This window comes from Balearica regulorum, chromosome 12 (genome assembly GCF_011004875.1).
Source record: "Balearica regulorum gibbericeps isolate bBalReg1 chromosome 12, bBalReg1.pri, whole genome shotgun sequence".
Lineage (NCBI taxonomy): Eukaryota > Metazoa > Chordata > Aves > Gruiformes > Gruidae > Balearica > Balearica regulorum.
This window is the reverse complement of record NC_046195.1, coordinates 4,218,638-4,242,807: the sequence shown is the minus strand read 5'-3', so window position 1 is coordinate 4,242,807 and position 24,170 is coordinate 4,218,638. Positions and strand designations below refer to the sequence as shown.

Genomic DNA, 24,170 nt, shown 5'->3' with positions numbered 1-24,170 from the left:
CTGTGTAATTCAAGATGCAATAGCCATTTCCCACTCCAGCAACTGACTTCTCTGTTGTAAACAGCAGCTACAAAGATGCCCCTAAATACAATGGGAAAAAAAAAGCTTAAAAGCACTTAAAGGAAAGCAAACCTTTCAAATCAAATATCCATCTGAGGATTTTATATTTTTTTTTAAAGCGATAACACTGAAATGGTGTATGTGTAACTGAAATACAATCATATCACAAGAATAAACAAACACCTATTAATGGTAACAAAAGAAACATCCACAATAGTGTCAATTTAAAGTTACTTTAGCACTGGGAATAACACAGTGCTACAACACAGACTGAATACTATGATGAGAAATAAAAAGTACTTAATACAGGCACATTAAGAAGCACTTCACTGTCACCCCCGTGACTCTCAGTGATCGGGTACTCAGTACTATTTTGGTAGAAATACTAAAGCTTCTTTATAACATGCAATATCAGTGCAAAGTAAACCCATCATTTCTTGCTGACAGAATTCACCATCTTGTCACAGAAATTCAGACAACATATTTATACTGAAATTAATCCAAACTGTCCTGTAGCTGAAAGAAGGATTTGATTTTTCAAGTGGAAGGTATTGTGTTGCTAACTGCAAGGCACTTAGCAGAGCAGTTCAGTTTTGTGTGAGATCTTTCTTATCCCACAGATATCAATTTGTGTCTTCTAAGGCCAACAAAAGCACTCTTATTTACTGTGGACAAGGCACCTACATTAACTGTAAAGAATATGGAGCGTCCACCTGATGGCACCATGGTTAAATACAACTACCCAAGACTGATGCATTCTCTCACTGTGCTTTTCCTATTACTTCAGGCATAGAGTTTTTGCAATTCCTTCAAGAAAAAATGATACTACCCTAGCACATTTACACCTCCATACAACATAAATACACCAATTTCAGACAGCATCTCTAAGAAAATATTCCAAGCATCCCTCTGAAGGGATTAGATTTTAGCTAAAACCATTGCCAAATGACACAGACTAAAAAACGCATTCCTTTGCTTGGCTGCCACAGATTACAATAAAACTAATTCCTCATTCCTTTCTACAGGGAGTTACAGACAGAAGCATTGAGTTCAACAACACATTTCCAGACAGAACTCTTAATTTTTAGAATTAGAAAGGGAAATTCATGCCCAGGGACGGGAGGCGGGGAAAAACAACCAAAGCAAGAAAACAACTCCCCCTGCCAAACATCTTTACTGTATCATATATATTGCCCTACCTATACATGTTAAAACATGCAGTTTCTACACTTGTGTTTTATTTGGAAGCATCCACAATGCAGACAATATTTATTTTTACAGAAATCCGTTATGATAATATGTTCCCAGTCCATCTGTTTCAAGTTAAGTTTTTATCTCAGAAGATGAGCAGAGAGGAGTTGCCAGGCACTCGTAACTAGACAGCCTTCCAGCACACCGCCTCAGGCTCAGCAGGACTCTGCTAGAATTAGCTGTATGGACCCAGAAATGTGCAAGTAATTAACAGCAGATGTGAAGGCAGCTCTGATATCATGTTCTCCTCCCACTAGCTCTTCCATTAATTCACCAAATTGCTCGAAGATCTGTAGGTGTAAGAGCTTTTCACCTGAGTGGATTTCACACTAAAGCATCCAAATGAGTCCGTAGGAAGTGGCTGTGATCCAACTCTTGCAAACTAAGTTACAGCAATAAAAGAGTCTTCCATAGGCTTTTATCTGCAAGAATCCTACAACCCTATTTGTGATAGCCTTATTACATGGCATGATTAGCTAATACCACAATGAAAAAGGCCGTAAGATTTCTCTACCTTAGTTCCAAAACCAATATACAGTGTGTTGCACAAGCTCCATTATCCTTTGTAATAAAACAAACAAAAACCCCAACCAACCAACAACAAAAATAGTAACACCTTTTCCCACTGAAAGTTCTTTATGCTGGAAAGTTCTTCAGGGACACCATGCACTGTTTTATGACAAACTAAGCACTGGATTGTCAGTCTCTCAAATGACCAGATTTTATAAAAAGCAGGTAGAAAACTAACAGAGCTGCCTTGGCCTCTTACAGGATTCTGAGAAAGCCATGTATCACAGTGAAAGATAGTCCCTTTTGCATGACTTTCAGCTACACTTGTGTTTACTTGAGTAACCTACATTATACTGGGTGAGTATTTACTTTTTGACAAGGAAACTGGATGCATTTCTGATGAATTCTTCTACAACCCAATGTAAAGATCAGTAGACATAAGGGTTATTTACACCCATAATCCTCCTGCCTTTATGCAATACATCAGTAAATCACTACATCAATTTGTCATACCACTACCATACTGTGACCAATACTATGAGTCAGACTCAGTAACTATCTCCCACATGCTGCACCAATTGGCACTGTACAGATTACTGACTGTTCTGACACATCTCTCAATAACATTAATTACTAACTGTAAATAGAAAAGAAACAAACCTCTGTGGTAAAGGCTCTAATATTTCTCCTGTTCTTAGAGAAGCAGAAGGCACTTCAGGTGACTGGAACACATCAGGAGCAGTTGTGACTTGAGGAAAGGCTTTTTGCCCTTTTACTCAGCATGCCCCTCAACAAGAAGCACATCTGAAATAACCTAAAGCTGCTTTAGCTATCTGCCCTAGTTACAGAAACATCTGTGTCTTGTCAGGGGAGCAGCATAAGGTTTTGCAGTGCTGTCAGTCACATATAGATGTGAAAAGCTACCATGACCGTATGTATATTCAGAAGCCCAGGACCTGCAACCAGCCTCACTGTCTTTGCGGTAGCGACTACAGATCCTGCAGTGATACTTGCTTCAAAAACATCTTCTGGATGCATGCAGTAGCATTTTCCCATTCCTAGATGTGCTCTCTTTGTTGCCAGGATGCCTTATTTATTCTGCATGCAAGGAGAGGAAACCCTGGCAGCGTTTACTCGTGTCTTCTCTCCCACAGATGAGAGTGGGAGGGAATGTAGAGACTAATGACAAATTTAATTTACTGACGATGCCCTGTCCCCACAGCTTTTGGCATATATTTAAGCTTAATGTACTATACCCAAGGATTAAGGCTGTGATTCTGTATCAGTTTAATCTGGTCTAAACCCAAACTGCTGATCTGCCCTTGAAGAAATTTCAAGCCCGCTCACCTCCCTTGCATAAGCACTAACACTTAAGCAACTGCGGTGAGGTTCAGGGAACTGATGTGTTTGAAAATACTAACATTTTCACTGTCAGCTCCTTGACATAACTGATGCAGTTGCAACAGCAGTACTGCCCGTGCAAGTAAATGGGGGTATACTTTGTCTATTGAATTAATCAAATAAGGGCAGAACAAGACCTATCCCTGTAGGCAGTGGAAGTTTTAAAGTCAACTCAGCTGCCCATCAGCCAGTGAAAACAAAAAAAGCTGTGTTCAGAAAAAAACACCACCACAGTATTGCCTCCACAGCCTACTTTGTTTATGCTAACTTTCATTCTACCACTTGTATTTTTACACTGTAAAAAAGGTGGGTCAGAGTCTGTCCCACTTCTCAAGGGTGTAACATCCTGGACTCAGCAAGGGTGACACTTTGTGGGTATTTGCTGGATACGGCTTGAACTGGGATGTCTCCCAACTCATAACACAGAGGTCCAACTATACCTGTGTAGACCGGAGAAAGAGATTTCCAAGCTTACACCCTGGAGTGACTGTTTTAATTTGCTATTATTGAGAGAAAGTCCGATTGTACCCAAGGTCACCAGTGGGTGTGTTAAAACACAGAGCAGCTCCTCCTTGGCTTGATATACATAAATTACCACCCTTAAATGTAGTGACGATGCATTACAGCTGGCTGGGCTGCCTTTGTAATAAGAACTCTGCACTAAAGGAGTGCTGAAAACAAAAGATAAAAGCTTGCAATGGCTCATTGATTAGAAACAAGTAGAGCCTTTAAAGTGGCCTTTAAAAACCTTATAAACATCTCACCAACTCCGGTCCTGCCTTCACAGTATTAGTCACTTGATTTATGTTGTAAAGGGAAAATATTTTTATTCAGTAATATATATCCTATTTATTCCTAAATTACAGGAATGCATTCAAAGACTTTAACATTACAATCAAGAGCACCCCAAAGAGTAAATTCCAGATTGCTTGGCATATTCACAGAAAATAAATAGCAAAATGGCTTAACTGGAACAATGAAGCAAAGAGGTGACTGCTGATGGACAGTCTCACAAGGAGTTCATAGGAGTCGTGGCACAGCCTGACCAGACACTGACTGTACTGAATGGAATAAGCTATGGCAGCAGCAGGTCCAGAGAAGTGCTCTGTTGCTGTGCAGTTCCACTTTCAGTTATTCACCACAACCAAAACTACAGGCTCTTCTCGAGATTCCAGAGTTGAACAGAATAGCTGATGAAGGACTTCTTGTAATACACAGAGAAGAATTCACCGCTCTGGAGACCAGCAGGAGCACTGCAAGTCTATCCATAGCCCTGGAAATGGACAGATCTCAGCAATCAGCCCTTCTGAGCCCCTGGAGACATATATGACTGGAAGCAAAAGAAGCAACAGCATTCAAGATGAGATTGCACAGACTGCAGGAGAGAATGCAATGTGCTGGTGCAAAGACACTGATGGGAACTGATTTACAACTGATGCTACAGAGGGCTGTAGTCCTCTACAGATGCAAATTGTTGAGGTGCACATACTCCCTTGTCCTATAGTCCTATTACTGCAGATGGACAAATGTGTGATCAGAGAGCTGGGGAATAGGTCCAGACACACCTATATCCATAAGTTTGCCACAGACGAAGTTGCCATAGCTCAAAGAGAAGGAGGTTCTTTCATCTGTGGCTCAGAAACTGAAGAAGGAGGGGCCTTCAGGGCTGCCCGCAACTGATAAGGAAAGTACTTTCAGAGTCTCAGATTTATGCCATACATTCACAAACTGCTTTTGCAATGACAGTTAAATGTTGCACATGGTAACTAAGGCATAAATCTCTGTGCTGCAGCAATTCCTCAGAGAATTACTGCCTCCAAGGATTGCAAGAGTTTAGAACAGTCTGTCAGAGAACGGGGTCTGCCATTTGAGGCTGAAACCAAAACGATGGGAAGCTCAGTGCCACATCTGAAGGCACCAGCCAAGAATGCCAGATAGAAACTAGAACCACAACTCAGTAAATTGCCACACTTCAACAAAAGGATGAAGAACAAAGAATAGCGAGAAACACAAGCAAGAAGAGGTGAAAGGAATTTTGTTACATTTCTGTTACTGACATGCCTTGTCTAGTCTATGCTTTCCAAGTGAAGTTATTTGCAGTATATCAATAAGATACAATAACTGGACACAGAAATCAGATTTATAAAAAGGCAGCATAGGAGGAAGAGAAAAGTTGGATAGATGAGCCTTCTGCCAGCTTTTAGTTAACAGGTCAAATGTTCTTTCATCTCTACGATGCAAAATGAAGCAGTACAAATTAACTCAAGACAAGACTAAATATCCTTCTAAACCATCTGCAGTACAATTAAAAAGAAATTCTGCATGATAAATGTTTTTGGCAGATAATTTGTAATAATAAATTTATTCTAAAAGATCTAGTCATACTTAGGATGGCTTTGCCTTTCAATACATGTAACTCTGCTGTTCACAGAACCACATGATGCATAGTAAGCACAGATAAAAGCAGTTTATATAATTTTTTCCTTCCTTGAAGCACCACTGAAAATCCTGCTCACAGGCCTCTCTTCTGCTGGTGATTCAAAGAATCACAGAACGATGGAGGTTGCAAGGGATGTCTGGAGATTACCTGATCCAAACCCCTGCCAAACAGGGGCACCTAGAGCAGGCTGCCCAGAACCACGTCCAGATGGCCTGTTCCTGTGCTCCATCACGCTCACATTAAAAAAAAAAAAAAAAAAAAAAAAAAAAGGCCTTCCTTATGTTGAGACAGAATCTCCCGTGTTTCAGTTTGTACCCACTGCCCTGTCACTGGGCACCATCTTCTTTGAATCCTCCAGATCCCAGCTCTCTCAGCCTTTCCTCATACAAGAGATTCTCCAGTCCCTTAACCATCTCAGTAGCCCTTTGCCAGACTCCCTCCAGCAGATCCATCTCTCTCCTGTTCTGGGGATCCCAGAACTGGACACAGTACACCAGTACTCCAGATTCCATACAGATCAACACTGAGAATGATTTTGTCCTCACCTGAGCCTAGCCAAACAGGTGTAACCTAATGAAAATATAATAAAGGAAAGCTTTATGGTACAGGAAATGCAGGAATTATCTAGAAGTCTTTTTTTTCCCCCCCATTCATAGAGGACGCAGAAACATTATTAACAACAAGAACAGAAACATAATTAATGACAAGATCAATAGCAGCCTCAGGATATATGTTCTTCTTGTATGTAATTTTTTGCACAAAATTCAGGAAGATTCCCAAGGGTATAGAGTTCCCCCAAACTTCCTTCTCTTAGCAGAGACTTCCCCTCACACCCCCCAAAGCTGACAATATGGCAATTTCCCCTTTCTGCATACAAACCCCAAACTTTTTGAAAGATGGGATGTGTTAGAAAAACAGGAGCTGTGTTCTAACCCCTCCCCCTCCATCTGCATAGCAACTTGCTCCACAGGGAGATGCATCTTTAGCCATTTGCTGCATTTGCTCCCTTATAAGGAAGGCTTTGCAGACACTTGGAGGAAACCACTGCTTATCTCCCCAACTTAACTCTCAGGCAGGTTTCAGATTTAAAATCCAGCACATAGCTGGATTGGCTAGAAGGGGTCTTCTGCACCTCACCTTTCACCCGTCAAAAACATGCCAAGAAACAGGCAGAGAAGAGAATGCAACAGAATTACTAATTTTCTTTCTAAAGGAAGAGATTTGCTTTTAACAAATCCACAGGGGCTGCCTCTAAGCATGTGTTATGTTCTAGGCACTTATGAACTGATTGTCTACCAGTGCGCTCTGGCATCTTTCCGTACACCCAAGTTGCATCCTGACATTAGACACACTGGCCTAATTTCTACATTCTCCTTGAGAAAAGTGGGGCATGTTTTTAAAGCCCTAACACATACCTACCAATGAAATCAGTAACAACTCTAACAATTTGTCAGCTGTCCTGTAAGTATTTTAGATAATGTTTTGAGTCAGTGATAACATAAATATGTCTACATTACCCAACATTCTTTAACATCTTCTTGCCCTGAACCCACGAATGAATCCCCTCAGTTGTGTTAAGCACTTCTCAAAATTAACCATCTTCATTAAAGACTTCAGAGTGTATTAGCTTTATTGGTGATAAATAGCTGTCAAACACTGATAATGATCTATGGTTTCTATTTTTCTCTTTCACCAGGCATGCTTGCCTCTGCTGCAGTCTTAGTTAATTTTTTCCTAGATCCGTTATCATTATTCTGTGTTCATTTATTCACCTTAAATTCATAAATTCTACTATTTCCTGATAATTTGCAAATTATTCACACCCAGGTTATCAATCAAAAGACTGTGTCCTCAACTCCTTTGATCGCAGCCTACATTTATGTTGACTTAAATTAATGCTAGTACCAAAGTCTTACATGCTAAAGTTAGACTAAGCCTGTCTAACACCTTACTGGTACTGAAATGCTAACTCTTGCTCTCCCCTCCTTTTTTCTGTTGCATTTGCTCAATCCAACTCTTGTGCCAGCTTCAGCACTCATCTGATCCCTCGGAGAGCTGATTCAGGTCATTAAACCAGCAGAAAATGGATTTGTTGTTTTTTGGGCTTTTTGATAGGCTACTTTTCCTGTAGGGACACATAAAAACACTTAGCCCATTTCACCTAATTGCAATCTCATGCTGGTTTACGTCAGTTTAAATCGACCTAAATCGGAGCTGCCATATTCATCCCTTCATCTCCACCTACACAACTGTGCCCCTTCCCCTATGTCCTTGCTAACACTCGTGCAAACGGATGGCAAGCCAGCCAGGGTGGCTGACCTCAGCCAAAAAACTATTCACTTTTTTTTTGTTTTGGTAAGGTTAATCCTTGCTGGATTGTCTCATTGAACTTCACAGCAGCACAAGAAATTCAGTTCAGCCTAAACAGCCCTGGACCTGCACTTCTTTCATATCATATCTGAAAGCATTCTGCAGTGCATAAGGAAATGCACATCAGTACTTCCCTCTTAACTGAGGTGGGGGCATGCTAAATCAGTAAGTGCTAATTAATGAGAGGGTCATAACCCATTTTATTCCCATCAAGTAAAACTTCACCTCAGACATGCAGAAATACCTCTTGATTCTACTCTATTCCTTAGACAGCAATTTATATTCAACAGTTTATATACAGTAAACAAATGTTATTGATTGTATTGCTATCTGCTGTATCATAAACTGATTATGTATCAAGGTTCCCAATAAGCAGAAACATCACAGTGTGAGGATAAGGCAGAAGCGGAAATACAATGATTCTGAGCAACTATTCCTTCTCCCATGATTTTAGGCTTGTACAGAACTGCTCCCACAATTTTATTCTTCTAAGCATTTTTACATCAAACATTAATACGCAGCTTTATATAGTGTATTTTGCAAACAGAGCATCTACTTTTCACCGTCCATTAACCTAACCTTTTACTCCAAGAATATCTATTTTTCACAATCTTATTCTACGGTTGCACTGTTTCTCATACGTATTTTTGGTTTTGGTCTTTTTGATACAGATAGGGTGCAAAGTCATGCAGGCAATGGCTCACTTATCTTCCATAGACAGCCCACAAGCAGAAAACTTCTTTAGCCTAACATAAATATTTGTAATTGAGTCTAAGTGCATGTTTTGTTCTCTTCTTGGGAAATAGATTGTTTCTTTACAACTTCAGTTATGAAATACAAACTGTATTATTAACCTTTCACAGTACTCAAGCTGAGGTCCATTACGTGTTTCTTATTGAAGAGACACTTCTGTTTCACAATAAATTTTAACAATTTTGGGCATTATCATTGGCATCACTCGTGCCCTTTTATGTTACTGAAGGGAGAAAAGCAAACCAAGACAAAATTCTGTATTTGCATTTCCATGCTTTTTAGAGAAACAGCACTTACTAAAAAACTATCAGGGTAGTTATAACTTAAATACTATTTGCCACGTGCAACGCTTCACTATTCTTTAACTGTTCTGTTTAAATGACCAGGTCTTCCAGGTGACAATAACACCTCTCAGAAACACCATAAGCCTCAAAAAAAACCCCAAAACTAGAACAGCTTTTTCACTACCGTAAAACGTGAAAGCTACAACTAAGATCACTTTTCATAGAATCATAGAATCGTTTGGGTTGGAAGGGACCTCAAACATCATCTAGTTCCAACCCCCCTGCTGCGGGCAGGGACACCCTCCACTAGACCACGTTGCCCAAAGCCCCATCCAACCTGGTCTTAAACACTTCCAGGGAGGGGGCCTCCACAGCCTCTCTGGGCAACCTGTGCCAGTGCCTCACCACCCTCACAGTAAAGAATTTCTTTCCAACATCTAATATAAATCGACCCTTCTTTAGCTTAAACCCATTACCCCTTGTCCTGTCACTACACTCCCTGATAAACAGTCCCTCTCCATCTTTCCTGTTGCCCCCCTTCAGGTACTGGTAGGCTACAATTAAGTCTCCCCAAAGCCTGCTTTTCTCCTGGCTGAACAACCCCAACTCTGTCAGCCTGTCCTCATAGGAGAGGAGCTCCAGCCCTCTGATTAGCTTCGTGGCCCTCCTCTGGACTCTCTCCAACAGCTCGATGTCCTTCTTTTGGCATGCTGCACGTAAAAAATAGTTCACATTATCCTTACCAGGCAGTGCCTGCAATCCAAACAGATAAGACAAAGGAAATACTATCCTCATACTTAAAAGGCACAAAAATATTAAGTCTAAGTAACACAAATTACAGCAGCAATTTGTCAAAGGTGTTCAGTTGCTTACGTAGACTAGTAACAGAGTAAGAAAGTAAACAGGAGCTTCCAATTCCCAGTCCCTATCCCACTCATGTTTCCTTATACACATTTACGTATTTTAAGTGTATCTTGAGTCCAATTCTATACTCATTTATTCATGCAAAATAACTGGCTTTATTTGGTTTCCTCATGTTGTGGTTTAACCCAGCAGGCAGCCAAACACCATGCAGCTGCTCGCTCGCTCTCCCCCTCCACAGTGGGATGGGCAGAGAATCAGGGAGAAAAAAAAAGTAAAATTTGTGGGTTGAGATAAAAACAGTTTTAATAGGACAGCAAAGGAAGAGAAAAAAATAACAATAATAATGATAAAATAATATACAAAAGTGATGCACAATGCAATTGCTCAACACCCGATTACCAATGCCCAACCTGTTCCTGAGCAGAAATCACACACCTCCCATCCCGGCCAACTGCCCGCAGCTTATATACTGAGCATGACACTATATGGTATGGAATATCCCTTTGGCCAGTTTGGGTCAGCTGTCCTGGCTGTACCGTGGCCCCCCCAGCTTCTTGTGCACCTCCTCACTGGCAGAGCATGGGAAGCTGAAAAGTCCTTGACTTAATATAAGCACTACTTAGTAACAACTAAAACATCAGTGTGTTATCAATATTATTCTCATACTAAATCTAAAACACAGCACCATACTAGCTACTAGGAAGAAAATTAACGCTATCCCAGCCGAAACCAGGACATCTCACAAGTCAGAAAAAAGACTTAGTCCGTTCCATACGAATCACAAAGGAAAAAATTAATATAGTTTACTTACCGAAGGATTTCTTTCCGAGTGAAGAACGTGCAATCCTGTTAAAAAACAAAACGTGTTATTGTACTATAGAAATATTGAAAATAACTGCAAAGAACTAATTTTTCATCCTCTTGGAAGGAAACTCAGATCTGGCAGAAAAACATTAAAGATGCTATTTGTGTACCATCTGCTTTTGACTCAGAAAGCAATATATGCTATAAAATCACTGAAATAGCCTAAGGACAAGGCTACCAGTCAAAAAAAAAATACTGTTAATGTGAAACTTCAGGAGAAAAAAACCCAGCTTGCTGAAATACTTCTCCACTGTGGAATGACCAGGCCAGAAATAAAGCCAAATCAAAAAAGGAAGGTATAGGCCAAAAACATTCAATAAATGGATCTAGAAAGCTATAAATAACAAAGAGATCAAAAAACCCATCTTCTAATTTGGACTATTTCTCTATTAGAGGCAACTGATTTAATAATAAAAGTCATGCACTCATTTGTTAGTTATTAACACTTTTTGCTAACAGTTACTTTGCACTGCGGTCACTTTGGCGAAGGCTGCAAACTCCCGTATGTTAGGAATATGGATAAAAGGACAGCCCCTGCCCCAAACAGCAGGCAAACTATTCCGCTTGCCCTACAGTATCACAGAATTTGAAATAACGTACTGGAATGCAAAGGAGAGCTGGCTGAACATAAAAGAAGAGCTTACAAGCATTCGCTTGCATTCTGAATGGTTCTCTCATGCGACTGCATTTACACTAGTTGAATTCACTCTTTATGAACATCTGCATTTTGAAGAATTCACACACTTCACAAAAGAACCATAATGTGAGCAGTGAAGTAGTTTCGATTTCATGTATTTCTACATCAGTCACAAAACAAGTTGTATTTTCAGGTGCTGTGAGGGACCATAATATTCAGTCCCATCGCATTAACAGAAATATCCCCTAATCCCCACTCTTACTTAACACATATTTAGGGCAAATTCTGCCCTGCATCCAGAACTAGGAACACCGGTGGCAATGAAATATTGGATGATCAGTTTAGAACATTGTTCAGGTCAAATACAGAGAACATGCATCTTCTTGTCTTAGACCTATTGGTTGATGAGGGTGTATATATATGGAACAACCACCAAACCACAAAATTCTTCCTGATTATCCACCCCTCTCATAGGCCCATGTGACATGGCAAGGCATTTGCCTAAGAATTCAGCTCTTAGTAGTTTTCCTCCTTTAACATAAACATATTTAAAATATATTTTTAAATCAGCTAGTGACAAGATAACATCATCAGACTTGGTAAGTCATACTTAAGAGTACACACAACTAGTACGACTCCCCCAGTCCTGCTCTTCAGTCAACTAGTGAAAAAGCATTTCTTTCTTAAGCTGAGAATTGTTTGGGCTACATGCCTGCTTCTTCCACAGAGGGGGAAAGCAAATGATCACAGGTAGCTGAAGCAGTCAAACAGCTTGTCTCAGGTATCCAGGTATGCTATCAGCCCGGCACGGTATCAATTATTGAGTTTGCTTGCTCTCCTCCATACAAAGTAGCAGGAGAAGCAGCTCTTCCTTTAGCATATACTGTAGCAGAATAGTGTTACAAGGCACAACAGGAAGCACCTTGTGAGCTGCTGACACTGATGTCACATTGTCTGGAACTGCACAATGTGAAATAGGAGCCAGCTGGTTAAGTCTTCATTAATTCCAGCACATTCAACACTTAGGGTCAAACTGTCACTTAGGGATGATTCATTTACTAACGAAAGGCAGGTGCAATCTCACAAATAAGTGTAATGCCTTCAGCAGCAATCACCCCGTAATTCTACAGGCTTGAGGAAACAGCAGACACTGTTACTTAACTAGAAAGCTGACAAGGAATCGATACGCTAAATGCAGATAAAGATGAAAAAGAAAAGTTACCCTTTACCTCCCTGAAATCATGCAAAAAGGCCATGGGAAGACGCATTAAGAGGTCAGATCATAAACCATTTTTGCTGAAGGTCCACAAAATTTTTATTTTTTTTAATCTGAGTCACCTCACATCTTTGACAAACACTATTGTCTGCCCCTTTTTTTTTTTTAATCAAACAAAATTTTTACTAATATAATCTAAAAAAGACTGATACTGAAAACTTTGATAACAAAAGTAGCTGCAAGTATCCACCTGACCACTGTTACTGACTGCAGTATTCCAATTATGCCTGCCAGTTACCTGGAATTGTGCGCAGGGATGAGTGGCATCAAAAAAATTTACAGTGGTTTCACAGACCACTTGCAGAGATCTTAAAGCTACTCAGGGTCAGAGCACCACAAATTGTGACCTGGCCTATACTTTTCATACACAGCAAGATCAAACACACCTCTTAAGAAATGCTTTACCATTAAGAAGCCTGTCTGCTCTCAAATGGTAAATGTAAAAGGCATGGCTCCAAGCTATCTCTGAAAGGGAAGTCCAGCCATTTCTCTCGCTTCTCACAGCTTTTTATTTCTGCTTCTTCCTTTACGCGGACTTCACACCGATGAGTAGCGTAACTGCATCAGAGAACTCTGAACGCAGAAACTAGTATGTTTCGAAACTAACCTAGCAAAAATGGATTAATTTTGAGCTTGGATCATTTCCTTTTAGTGGCTTAGAATATAGCACTGGTAGTGCTGGTACAAGAGATGAAGCTAAAACAAGTATCTGCTGATGGCAGGAAAGAGGTGCAGAGCTGCCCTTTTGGTTTTTTGGGGATTTTTTGAAAGCCTAGCCCCAAGTTGGATTAAAGTCACAATGGAACAAGGGTCTAAATAACATAATTGCATTTTATAGTTGCTGGAACTCCAGCAATTTAATTCCAATTTAATTAAAGACCTTTGGCCAAAGACACACGGAGGTGAATCATCCAATTTTCTTCTGGTTACTACTTTCATACAGCAAATACACAATGATGGACAATAAATAGCAAACTAACGTTAAATTAACTCCCTCATAAGGAAACGTGAAGTGGGTCCTGGAAAGCATTTGTCCTTTATGCATATGATGACATGCGTCTTCCAGAGATATCCACATTTGCTATTATGTCGACTATATTTGAGTTTATTATGAACTTAAAAAGCAACCTGTCTGGACACTAAAGCCCCTGGGAGTCCTGCTAGAAAAAGCACAAACTAAATACCGAACAAATCAATGTTACCAGAATTTTTATAATTCCTATAAATTCAAGATTTCTGGCAAGAAACTATCCTGAGAATCATTGCTTTCATTCCTAATGCTATACAATGGCCTGAAAAACTTCTGCTAACAGGAGGCCCCTTGTGGGTTTCAGGTTATTTAGAATAGAGGCTTTGCCTTGAAAGGTTACCTATTCCAGCCCCTGAGAAAACATGTCCTCCTTTTCTAAGATCAACTGTCTCACTTGGTCTGCCCTTGTGCTCTTAATAATCAAGTTAATTAGAAGTCTGACATAAAGGATCACGGCTGCTTTTCTGGAGGGAAGGTATCAAACAAATCTGCAATTATCCACTTGACTTCCCTATGTCTACCAAAGTGACTAAAATAAAGCAAACACAAAATTTCCCATTGATTTCAATGAGATCATTGGCTTGTGTTATGGGACTTGGTTCTCAAACTGGCATTTAGGTGGCTTAACTGGTTCTTAAAATATTTTGCAGAGAAAAGCGTCAGATAGCTGGTGCATTTAGGTTCCATGGGTGGCTTTGCTCTTGGCTGATAGTGTGACTTTGTGCAAGTCACTCAGCATTGCTTGTAAAGTAGGGTTAATGGTCTCTGCTCTTAAAATGTACTTTAGAAAAGAGCAGAACATACAGGCTGTTAGTTTTATTCATTGATTTCCCATGTGAAGTGAATGCAGGTTTAGGACAAAAGAATAACTGACTGAAATATAGTGGTCCACTGCCTTTTCCACTAGTCTATAAGACTTCACTGCAAACTCCTCGATTGGTTCTGCTTTATTTTTAGTGATTAGTACAAAAAAATAGCATTAAAGATAACTGTGTTCAGAATGTTGATACTTTATGTAAAACGTACATACACAGTGTAAGATGAGGTATGGCTCCAGAATCAGACCCCATGTACTTTGTTCTGATGGACGTATTGCCAATACCAGAGCACAGCATGCAGTTTATGAATGGCAGCAGAGTCCGCTGAATGAAAGAGTAGCGCTTACCACTTTTAGAAGCAAGTATCATTGTGCATAAAGCACAGTTTTCAAATAAAACTCATTTCACATAGATAAGCAAAACACTTCTCTACAGAAAAAAAGAAAAATTGGAGAAAGGAACAACAGAATGAAAGAATAGCAATGATCAAGTATGCAAAGCTACTGTGAAATACTATTTCTTAAACCCATTAAATGCATATTTCTTCTTTAAGACAATACAATCCTGCCTTTTATATGTATAGTTTCATAAGGGCAGGTTTATTCTCATCCTGCAACAGCTCCATTGGAAAGTTTTATAAATAAGGAAATAATATAAAACAGCCTTAGCAATACAAAATCACTACCAATTAGAAAAACAATCTCAAACAAAAGCCAGCAAGACACAGATAAAGTAAAACAATTAAAAGTAAAACAGGAATTTTGACAATATCCTCAAGGCAAGACAAATTAGATCCATGTAGCTATCTTACTGAGCAGCTTTTAAGAAATGAGAAGCACTGATGTTTTAATGTTAATATTTCAAGTAAATTATTTCAGAGGTTTCCTTTTTCAAATCACAAATGATGTTTTGTCCTGTGCCAAAAGTACATAATCTGTGTAAGAACATTTAATCAAAACACCATCAAGACATCATCCTATGAAGTAATCAAAAATTTAAGTTAAAAGGTGCTGATAGAAGCAAATGAACTTTCATATAAGATTTATTATTAACTCTATTCTGGTAACATTTTACAAATGTACTACTTTTATTCTAGTCGCCATACAACTAAGACTGGTACAGAGTCATGCAAGACTGAGTCAGCAAGATATTTATGTATTTTTATCACTGCAAATATATAAAGAGTTACTGGAAGTCAATGAGGCTGGCACCAGCCTTTAAGTTACATAGCTGTGCAAGTACTTTAGTGAATCCAGATTTAAACATTAAAAAAATCCTGCCAGAGTTAGTATCTGCATTAATAATAGTATTGGTATATGGACTTTTTTCTTAAAAAAATGCTGGCTGCATCAGAACATCAATGGAGATTTTAACATCCAGCCTATATTTATTTGTAATCAAATATATTTTAGAACTACAGCCAGAACAAATCGAACACCCACTGAGTTTCAGGAGGAAAAAACTGCAGCTTTAAGAACCAGTTTATATATTTACACTGTAACATGGGAGTAAAACCAGACATTAGTAAGGACTGAGGAAGAAACAAACTGTCAACAAATAATTTTGCTCAGTCTACATATGTACCAAATAGTAACATGAAACCAGAATTTGACTAAAGGATAATTTCACAAAAATCTTCTTCCCTTATCATGCTGCTTAAATTTGCACATTATCAGCAATACTCTATCAAACTGAAAAGTACTTTTTACAGAAGATCCTGGAGAACCCGTGATGAATACACTTTTTGTATTCTTGTAAAGGGTACATTTTCAAAGATCCTTATTAAGTCAAGCACAGCTTTTTAAATCAAAAGACAGCTTGATGACCTAGTTTCACTTTATAAATGTCATTTCTTGACAGATCATCATGAAAGTTCTCTCATCTGGTTTTGCATAATTCTCATGAAATATAATTGAATTCCACTTTGACTAGAATTTTAATAAAAGGAAAAAAGTTAGCTCTGTAACAGACAAATTCTTGTGTAAAAGCAGCAAGTCATTATTTCACATTACTATCTTTTATTGCAATATTGCCTAGAAGACAGCCATGATAAACATGAGTTTGTTTTGAGGCTGCATTAAATAATGTAAACAATCCCATTAATGAACAAATACAAAAAGAAATGGCTTGCAATAAAACCAGTAATATCTGATAAAATATTTGTGCTCTATAATCTCTAGGTTCTATTAGGAAAAAAAATTCAGACCAAGTTTGTATCAAATTCAGACCACTTATTTGAGTAATCCCAGGAAAGGCAATTAAGTTGATTGCACAGTGGAGTAGTTTGTCCATACTCCAAGCACAGCTTCTATGCATTTCCTACTCAATATAATTGTTTCTAGTGAGAAATGCTGTGCACTGAGGCCAATATACAGCTCTGATGTTGCTTTATTGTATACCTTTATTTTCTATTGCTTCTATATGCTTTATACAGCATCACTCAATAACCTCTAAATTCCCATTCATTTTCTTACCTAAGACTTGACCTCCAAAATCTGTAAACAACTTTTGAAAGCTTAATTTAAAAATGTTCTTTGACTGCTATAAATACATGTTCCTTGTTCATTAATACGTACCTTTTCCCTAGCCAGACCTTGGTTAGATTCTGCATTTTATATAAAAACCTACCAAACAAACAAACAAGAAAACCCACCACAACACCTCCCCCCCGCCCCCAACAGTCAAGTACTCTAAGGGCCTTAAGAATCAGAAGCCCCCAGTAAAATTAATTTTCTTTCAAGGCTAACTTTTTAAAAGAGGTGAATCTCAATGAGGAAACCAATGCTTGCAAAAGCCTAATTTCCAAAACATTTCACTAAGATTAGGAAAACTTAAAGAGCTGCCAACTAGAAAACTATCTTAATAACAGGTGAGGTGACAAGGTGTCAGGAGATTTGCAACTTTCCAGTCTTTCTTTAATTCACCTCTACCTATTTCAAATTTAAAAAGCTGAGATGTTTAATGTTATCAAGTCCTATTATGCATCTCTTTTACAAATAGTTTCAACCAGCCACCCATCACCAGTCTTAATGAAGACTGCTTAAAACATTCGTCTAGTAAAAACATTGAGGTCATCTTGTGGGTGACCAGATTTACAATTATTTCAGTTAAATGTAAAGGTTCTGCTAAAAAGCGACTCTTCAATATGTGAGTTTATATGTAAAAGTTTATACATGGGCATTTCACAAAATTTTAGACAAATCAATTAAGGTTATTTTATTTCTTTAATATCATATTAATGATCTGAGATTTATGTATACTAGCTCTTCAAGCAGATTATTTTTCTGCAGCTTAATCTTTACTCCTGAAAATCAAAGCCACGCATGTATGGTTTTGCCATACTATAAGCACATGAACTTCTCACTTAACTTAAAACATAACACGTTAAAAAAAATCATAAAAATTTCGCTACTATAGTACTATTTAGGTGGTATAAGCTCAGAGCAATTTGTGTTAAAGTCAAAAATGGTTCTAGTTACAACCAAATAATACAATCACCAGAAACATATTCAAATAAAGAAATTATAAGTCTAACCATGAGGGGAGTGAGGTTTTGAACAGTCTTCTAATAGGAACTGTGGGTAAGTTAAAAAAAAACCCCAACCTATTTTACAAAAATACAAAAAGGTTACAAAAAGGATTAAGTAGACTCTTTTGCTTCTGCCATACTGATACTATGGATACTGTAACCCTAGGCATTATTGTAAGGGCTACAGTATCAACTCATAGACATACAAATTCACAAGAAGTTGTCTAGTTGTGTTTTGGAAAAAAGATAAATCAATGATCCATTTTAAAAGCAATTTATATGTAGATGCCCAGCTGTACACTGGGGTACAGATGTGCACAACAGACTGTTGCAAAGTGGACCCCGGTACACAGTGTTTTACTTTGCTCCAGTGTTCAGAGGACCTGGCAACCCAACTACCGGTTCAAGAAATGAAAAACCTTCATTTTAAAAATCATGGAGCCATTACCCCATTCTCCTCTTTTCTGTTCTGAAGGAATTCCACAAATGAGAAAAAGGCAGATAAGATGGCAAACTCCAAGTCAAACAGCTCCGTTTGTATTACAGCAACTGCATATGCCCCCAGACCGCAGCGGAGAGAGAAGAGCTCTTGTGTGGATGGCTACAGCAGTAGCCCAGGATTTCTATGTTTAAAAGATCCTAGAGATAGGCAATAACTAACGGATCAGAGGCAAATCACCACCACAATATGGACTTGATCTGATTGTTCACAGCATGAGGCTAATACTCCTTCCTGACAAACTCTGGAGGTCAGTTATTGTCCTGAAACTTGTTCTTTTATTGTACTTACCGTACATAACAAAATCATCTAGCACTATACTAATGAACTACAAGTCCGCCTGTAACAGAGAAATCCCGTAGGCTGACTCAATCCACTGGGCCCAACTACTGCCAGGCTTTGAGATCAATTACCCAGCATTATGAAAGGCAGGGGCTGCAAAAGCCATTAGAGAAAGGTAATTTCTACATGAGGAGCAGTGAATTAGGTATGACATTTCAGCTCTTGCATTTGCCAGTTTATGTCAAGATAACATTAATTACATTTGGATTTTGTTTTGTTTCACTGCAGTTGGGCTCTGTTCTGTGTTCACTTTTAATGTTAGTAGGGAGACAGACACTGGTGTTTTACAGATCTGTGATTTCCCTCTTGCCTATCCAGCAGGGATGTAAAGAAGCCTTTGGATCTTAGACTACTAAGTCTAAGACCGTTAACTTAAACTAATATATTACAGTGACAGATTGCTGGTGATGATGAGATGTGTGACAAAGTGGAAAGTAAAGGAGCTCCATTTTCACATGTCCCACAATGACAAGAAAAAGGCTAGGCATTTAGTACGAGCATTTAATTTATGCCTTATTTTCAGCATGGGATAACATTTTAAAGCATATATCCCTAGCCTGATTCTCTGTGGCTCAATATCTACACCTGTGAAAAGTCCCTGTTAGCCGTAAGTCCAAAGAAAATTAGTATTTAAAAATCATAGTTTCTACTTCAAGGGCTTGAAATAAAGATTCTGAAGGTAAAAAGTTATTTACCTTTGTGTAAACACCTGGTTAGCACAAGATAAACTAAATCTTAATTTCCTGCACTGTAAATTGTATGTTTATTGCTTTCTGTAAGAGAACAGAGCAACGCAGCCAGCCCTGTCTGCATCTCATAATAAGTAGTCAGCCGCCTCCTCCTTCAGCACAATTCTATTTGATAGACTGCCTCACTGTATTTTCAGAAACTTGTTCAGGATGCCCAGTGTGCAAATAGGTTCCTGCAATCAATTTCAGCAAGATTTGCAGTGTGCTGAAACATGACTGAAAACTACGAATTATTATTTTTTTGCCCTACTAAAAATTCAGTTGATGCAATGCGAAGTAAATAAAGAAGTACCAATAAGCTATCCTTGGACATAAAATGCATACTACTTCTTTTAAGGTAAGAAACTGCCATCCAGGAGTGGATGGATGCAAGCCTAAGGATATCCATTCTGGAATTACACTAAGCATATTTCCACAACTTATCCTTTGGAGAGGTGAAATTAGACAAGGTTTTTTGTTTGGGGTTTTTTTTTTTGTCCTTTCCCCCCTATTGTCAGCAAAGGCATCACGGAGAGGAAAAAGAGGTTATTGCTACACTTTCTTTTCTACAAAACACTCAATAGAAAGATTCTACTAAAAACATTGTCAAGCTAGTCATAGTCTTTATCCTGCTTCCTAGTCCGGACATTGAGGATTTGACTCCTTTCCCTGTACACAGACAAGGGAATTAAACTGAGTATATTCAACACCCCAGCCTTAGAATACTATTACAATTGCTGAAAGGAAACAGTAGAATCTATGGATGCAGGCTAGAAATGAAGTTTTCATTTATATTTGAAAACACACTCCCCCCCAAAAAAAACCCCAAATCACAAACATATGAAGATTACTCTTTTCCTTCCCGTAATGCAAACTAAGATATCTTACCTGGTAGGCATCTAGCTGTTCATCAGTAAATATCGTTTGCTTATTACCCATTTTAAATGAGGAATTCTTCCTCTATGCAAATGCATCCCATTAGCAGTAGCTGGATTCCTCTGTATTGTAGGCATTTAGAGCACGTATACTCTGTGAATGTGCTGAAAAAATCCCAAAGCCTGCATTGAACTGGTTTTGATTGCACCTGTCCAGTGAGGAAGGATGTAGTATCAGGAAATCTTTGCAAAGGCTTGAGTGTGCCAGGCAGGAAAGCGTTAAAATCACAGGCAGGTGACCCTCAGAAACAGCGATGCCATTCTCCCCCTTTTTCAGATGCTTTTCTAAGAGGCATGCAGAGCTTTTATAACATAAAAACCGAGTAGCCAGTACTAGAAGAAATCAGCTCTCTACTGCCTCAGTGTCTCACTCCCCTGTTCACTCTGCGACTTCAGGGCGCTCCTGCTCGGCACCTTCATGTTTTAGAGCAGCTTTGCGTCACCCGATGGCGCTCGGTAGCGCAGTCGTATTACACACAGAGCAAATCTAGTAGCTAGGAAAATGGATTAGTGGAGTAAACGTTTCTGCAGCTGGTCTCCTCATAGATAAAAGTACATCCTAGTCAGTGCTTGGATCTGACCGTTACCACGCTGCCCATGTTAAATACAGCTGGACAGAGGCTCAGAGCATCCAGAGTGTCCCCACAATATCACCAGGTGCCACGGGGAGCTCCACTGTAAATGTTTATGTCTGCACTGTGGCTATATCCAGCCCCAGCTATGAAGGATGAGAGTTCACTACCAGAGCTGCCAAACTGCCAGGTATACCAGTGAATGCAAGTATTCCTTATCACATTAAATAAATAAATAAAATCAGTAAGATTAAAGTCATTTAAACAGACAATCTGACTCCTTCAGCTCAAGCAAGCACAGCTGGAAAGAAAAACGTTACCACAGCCTAAAGCAAAGGTAGAAAGTACCACTAGAGGGCTCACAGTGTATTTTAAAGTAATAACAATCATATTTATACATTTCTGGGAATATTAAAAAAAAAATCAAAGAAATAAAAGAGCATGTAAGAGATGCACACAGACAAAATGAATAAACTCACATCTATATTATCTAACATCTGCAGAAGGATAAGCTCTTATAACAACAGTAGAAAGAAGGCTGGCTGAGTGACAAGGATGGAAACAGGGAGGAAAGAGCTGTTATGAGTTAAGTTTCTTTGGACTGCTCACTTCTCATTTGTGCACAGAGGAACGGGAGAGGGTTTATGAATATTCAATAAAATTCCTACCTTCTTTACCTACAGCTCTGCCAATGGTCATTATTTCCTCAGTAACTTAGCATGTTTAATAAAAACACGTGGGTTTTATTAGTTTTTCCTACTGTTTCTAATGATCCTGACCTGATAACAGCATTGGATAATAGGAGTTCAGTTTGCCTTGGCATATAACAAAGAACAAACATTTAACAACAATATTGAAAGCAAATGTATTATACACATAGTAAAGATATCCTATAATGTGTATTGGATATACAGCAAAAACATTCTATGAACTGTAGACTGTTCTAAGAGACAATTTATTCAGATCATAACATTTAGAAACACGGATTTGATTAACTGCAAACCAGCACTGCCCTGTGGTACAAAATCACAAGGTATTACCATATATATAAAATAAGTGGCTTGAGATGAGAATGCATTCAACAAGGCTTGTTGGCAATAAGCAAGCATCAGAATTTTAACAGTGAAATAAATGGATACTACCAATAGAACATATTGCAGCACAGTTTCAAAATAAGAAGGAAGAAGCTATGGTAGTAAGGACAATACAAACTCTGAATGACCTACCATCAGATCAAGAGTGCAGCAAGTGTCTATTCATATATCAGACAGCTGAATCAGCTGTTTGTTACTTGGCCAACCTGACCTCTGTTTTTCTAACCACTAGTGTTGTGGGGGTTTTTTTTAATCTTTTCCCCAAGGTACAGTGGCATTGGATTCTTGTTATGTTCAAAAAGATCCTCCACAAGCAAGTCAGAGTGTAAAGAAGAAAAAAACCCCAAACCTGCAAAATACAGTATTTCTATTTACTAAAAGTGCTCTTTTAACACACTTTAAAAAAAAAATAATCAGAAAATAACAATCCGTAAGGGCCCCTTGAGATTAAGAACTTTCACAGTTCCGAAACTTCTTACCCATCCTCAGCTCTGAATGAGCTTCACCATTGGCTTTAGTGGTTATGCACATAATTAAGCATGTTTTACATCTGTGATCTGGTCCTACTGAAAAACCAGAGCTAGCAGCTGTTCTCACTCAGACCAGACCAATAGTCAAGTGATTTGCATGAAATAGCACTCCTTTCACAGCCACCTAATTCAAGCTGCCTGTCTATGCAAATCAGATTAAATATAAATGGCCAAATTATCTTTAATGTCATTATAGAGAAGTGAATTGACACCAGGGGTGCATTAGGCTCCGTATCTTTTAATCTGGTGATTCTGTATACCTAGCAGTATTACTACAGTGAAAAGACTGACATCTCATTTCTTCATTTTTACTTGCTTTTATATTCCTGGCTTTTTGGTCCCACTGTATCCTAGATGACACAACTATCAAGAGGTCTATCTTTAGATTCAAAATAATAACAATAAGAAGCAGAAGGGCTAAATGGAAAGCACCAGCTAGATAAGACTTACTTGAGGTTACAAAGTAGGCCAGAGCTAGAGATTCTGGGGTCTATGCTTTTGGGCCTGGCTTTCCACTCTGCCCTCTCCACTTTTCTCTTGCATATTAGAAATATGCTTTGGTTTCATGATAATGTAGGGAAATTATGTAGGAAAACTGGCATGGCTAAAAGAGTTGATTGCTTTAAAAGAGTTAGAAGTTCTTGCTTTAAAAGAAAAACTCAACTTACCAAGGGAACAGCACCCACTGACTGCATGGGCAGAAAATAAACTGTTTCTTCAATTCTTCTTTCCTTACTCTGAAAAATATTTTTGATTATTAAAGAAAATTAAAATGCACAGATTTTTAAAAAGAGGATTCAAACACTGCTCGTTGAGGGTTCCACTATACTAGCTAGTTCTTCTCAAGCATGCATAATTATCGTGCTATACTAACTGGGTAAAATTTAAAGACAATATAACGCACAAACTCTTTTTGACTCCTCCTATCTGTTTGTATGTATCAAAGATCAGATAACTTTCCAGTCTGCTCTTTTTCACTTCTATCTGTTTGTATTTATCAAAGGTTTGTTTAATTTGCCAGTGTGTTAAGCAATACTTATTCCCAACATAAGTTACTGCAACAAATCAATACTTATCTATGTGCACAGCAAGATCTGACCTTAATGTTATCAGTACTAGCCTTTCATCACACTTAACTGTATTTCAATTTCTCTAAACTGTTTGCCAAACCAAGCGATTTTAAGCTATTAGCAGCACATAGCATATATCTTGTAATCAGTTGCAAATAACGTTTACTGAGGACAGTATATGTGCAATAGTCTTGCCATTGCACTGTCCATTATACCAGAGAACGTGGTTAAGTAGCCACTGTTCATCTGCTTTAAAAGTTTAGTTCATGGAGCAGAAAATATACTGTCAACCATGTACACCAGATTTAATATT

At 38.5% G+C, this 24,170-nt stretch overlaps 1 protein-coding gene across 6 annotated transcripts in view; it reads right to left on the bottom strand.

Annotated features, from left to right (window-relative positions):
* Nucleotides 1-24,170, bottom strand: part of CIB2 (calcium and integrin binding family member 2) — a 48,049-nt gene that overhangs the window by 21,531 nt on the left and 2,348 nt on the right. For 2 of the 6 annotated variants that reach the window (XM_075765100.1, XM_075765101.1), the window contains 2 exons: nucleotides 23,456-23,524; nucleotides 10,745-10,779 (listed from right to left, as the gene is read on the bottom strand). In XM_075765100.1, coding sequence (XP_075621215.1) covers nucleotides 10,745-10,779; nucleotides 23,456-23,482 — 62 coding nt within the window. In that variant the 5' untranslated portion in view covers nucleotides 23,483-23,524. Of the gene's footprint in view, nucleotides 1-10,744; nucleotides 10,780-11,696; nucleotides 11,722-20,544; nucleotides 20,611-22,389; nucleotides 22,624-23,455; nucleotides 23,525-24,170 lie in introns of those variants that run through there. The other 4 variants (XM_075765102.1, XM_010308632.2, XM_075765104.1 and 1 more) reach the window with 4 other exon arrangements.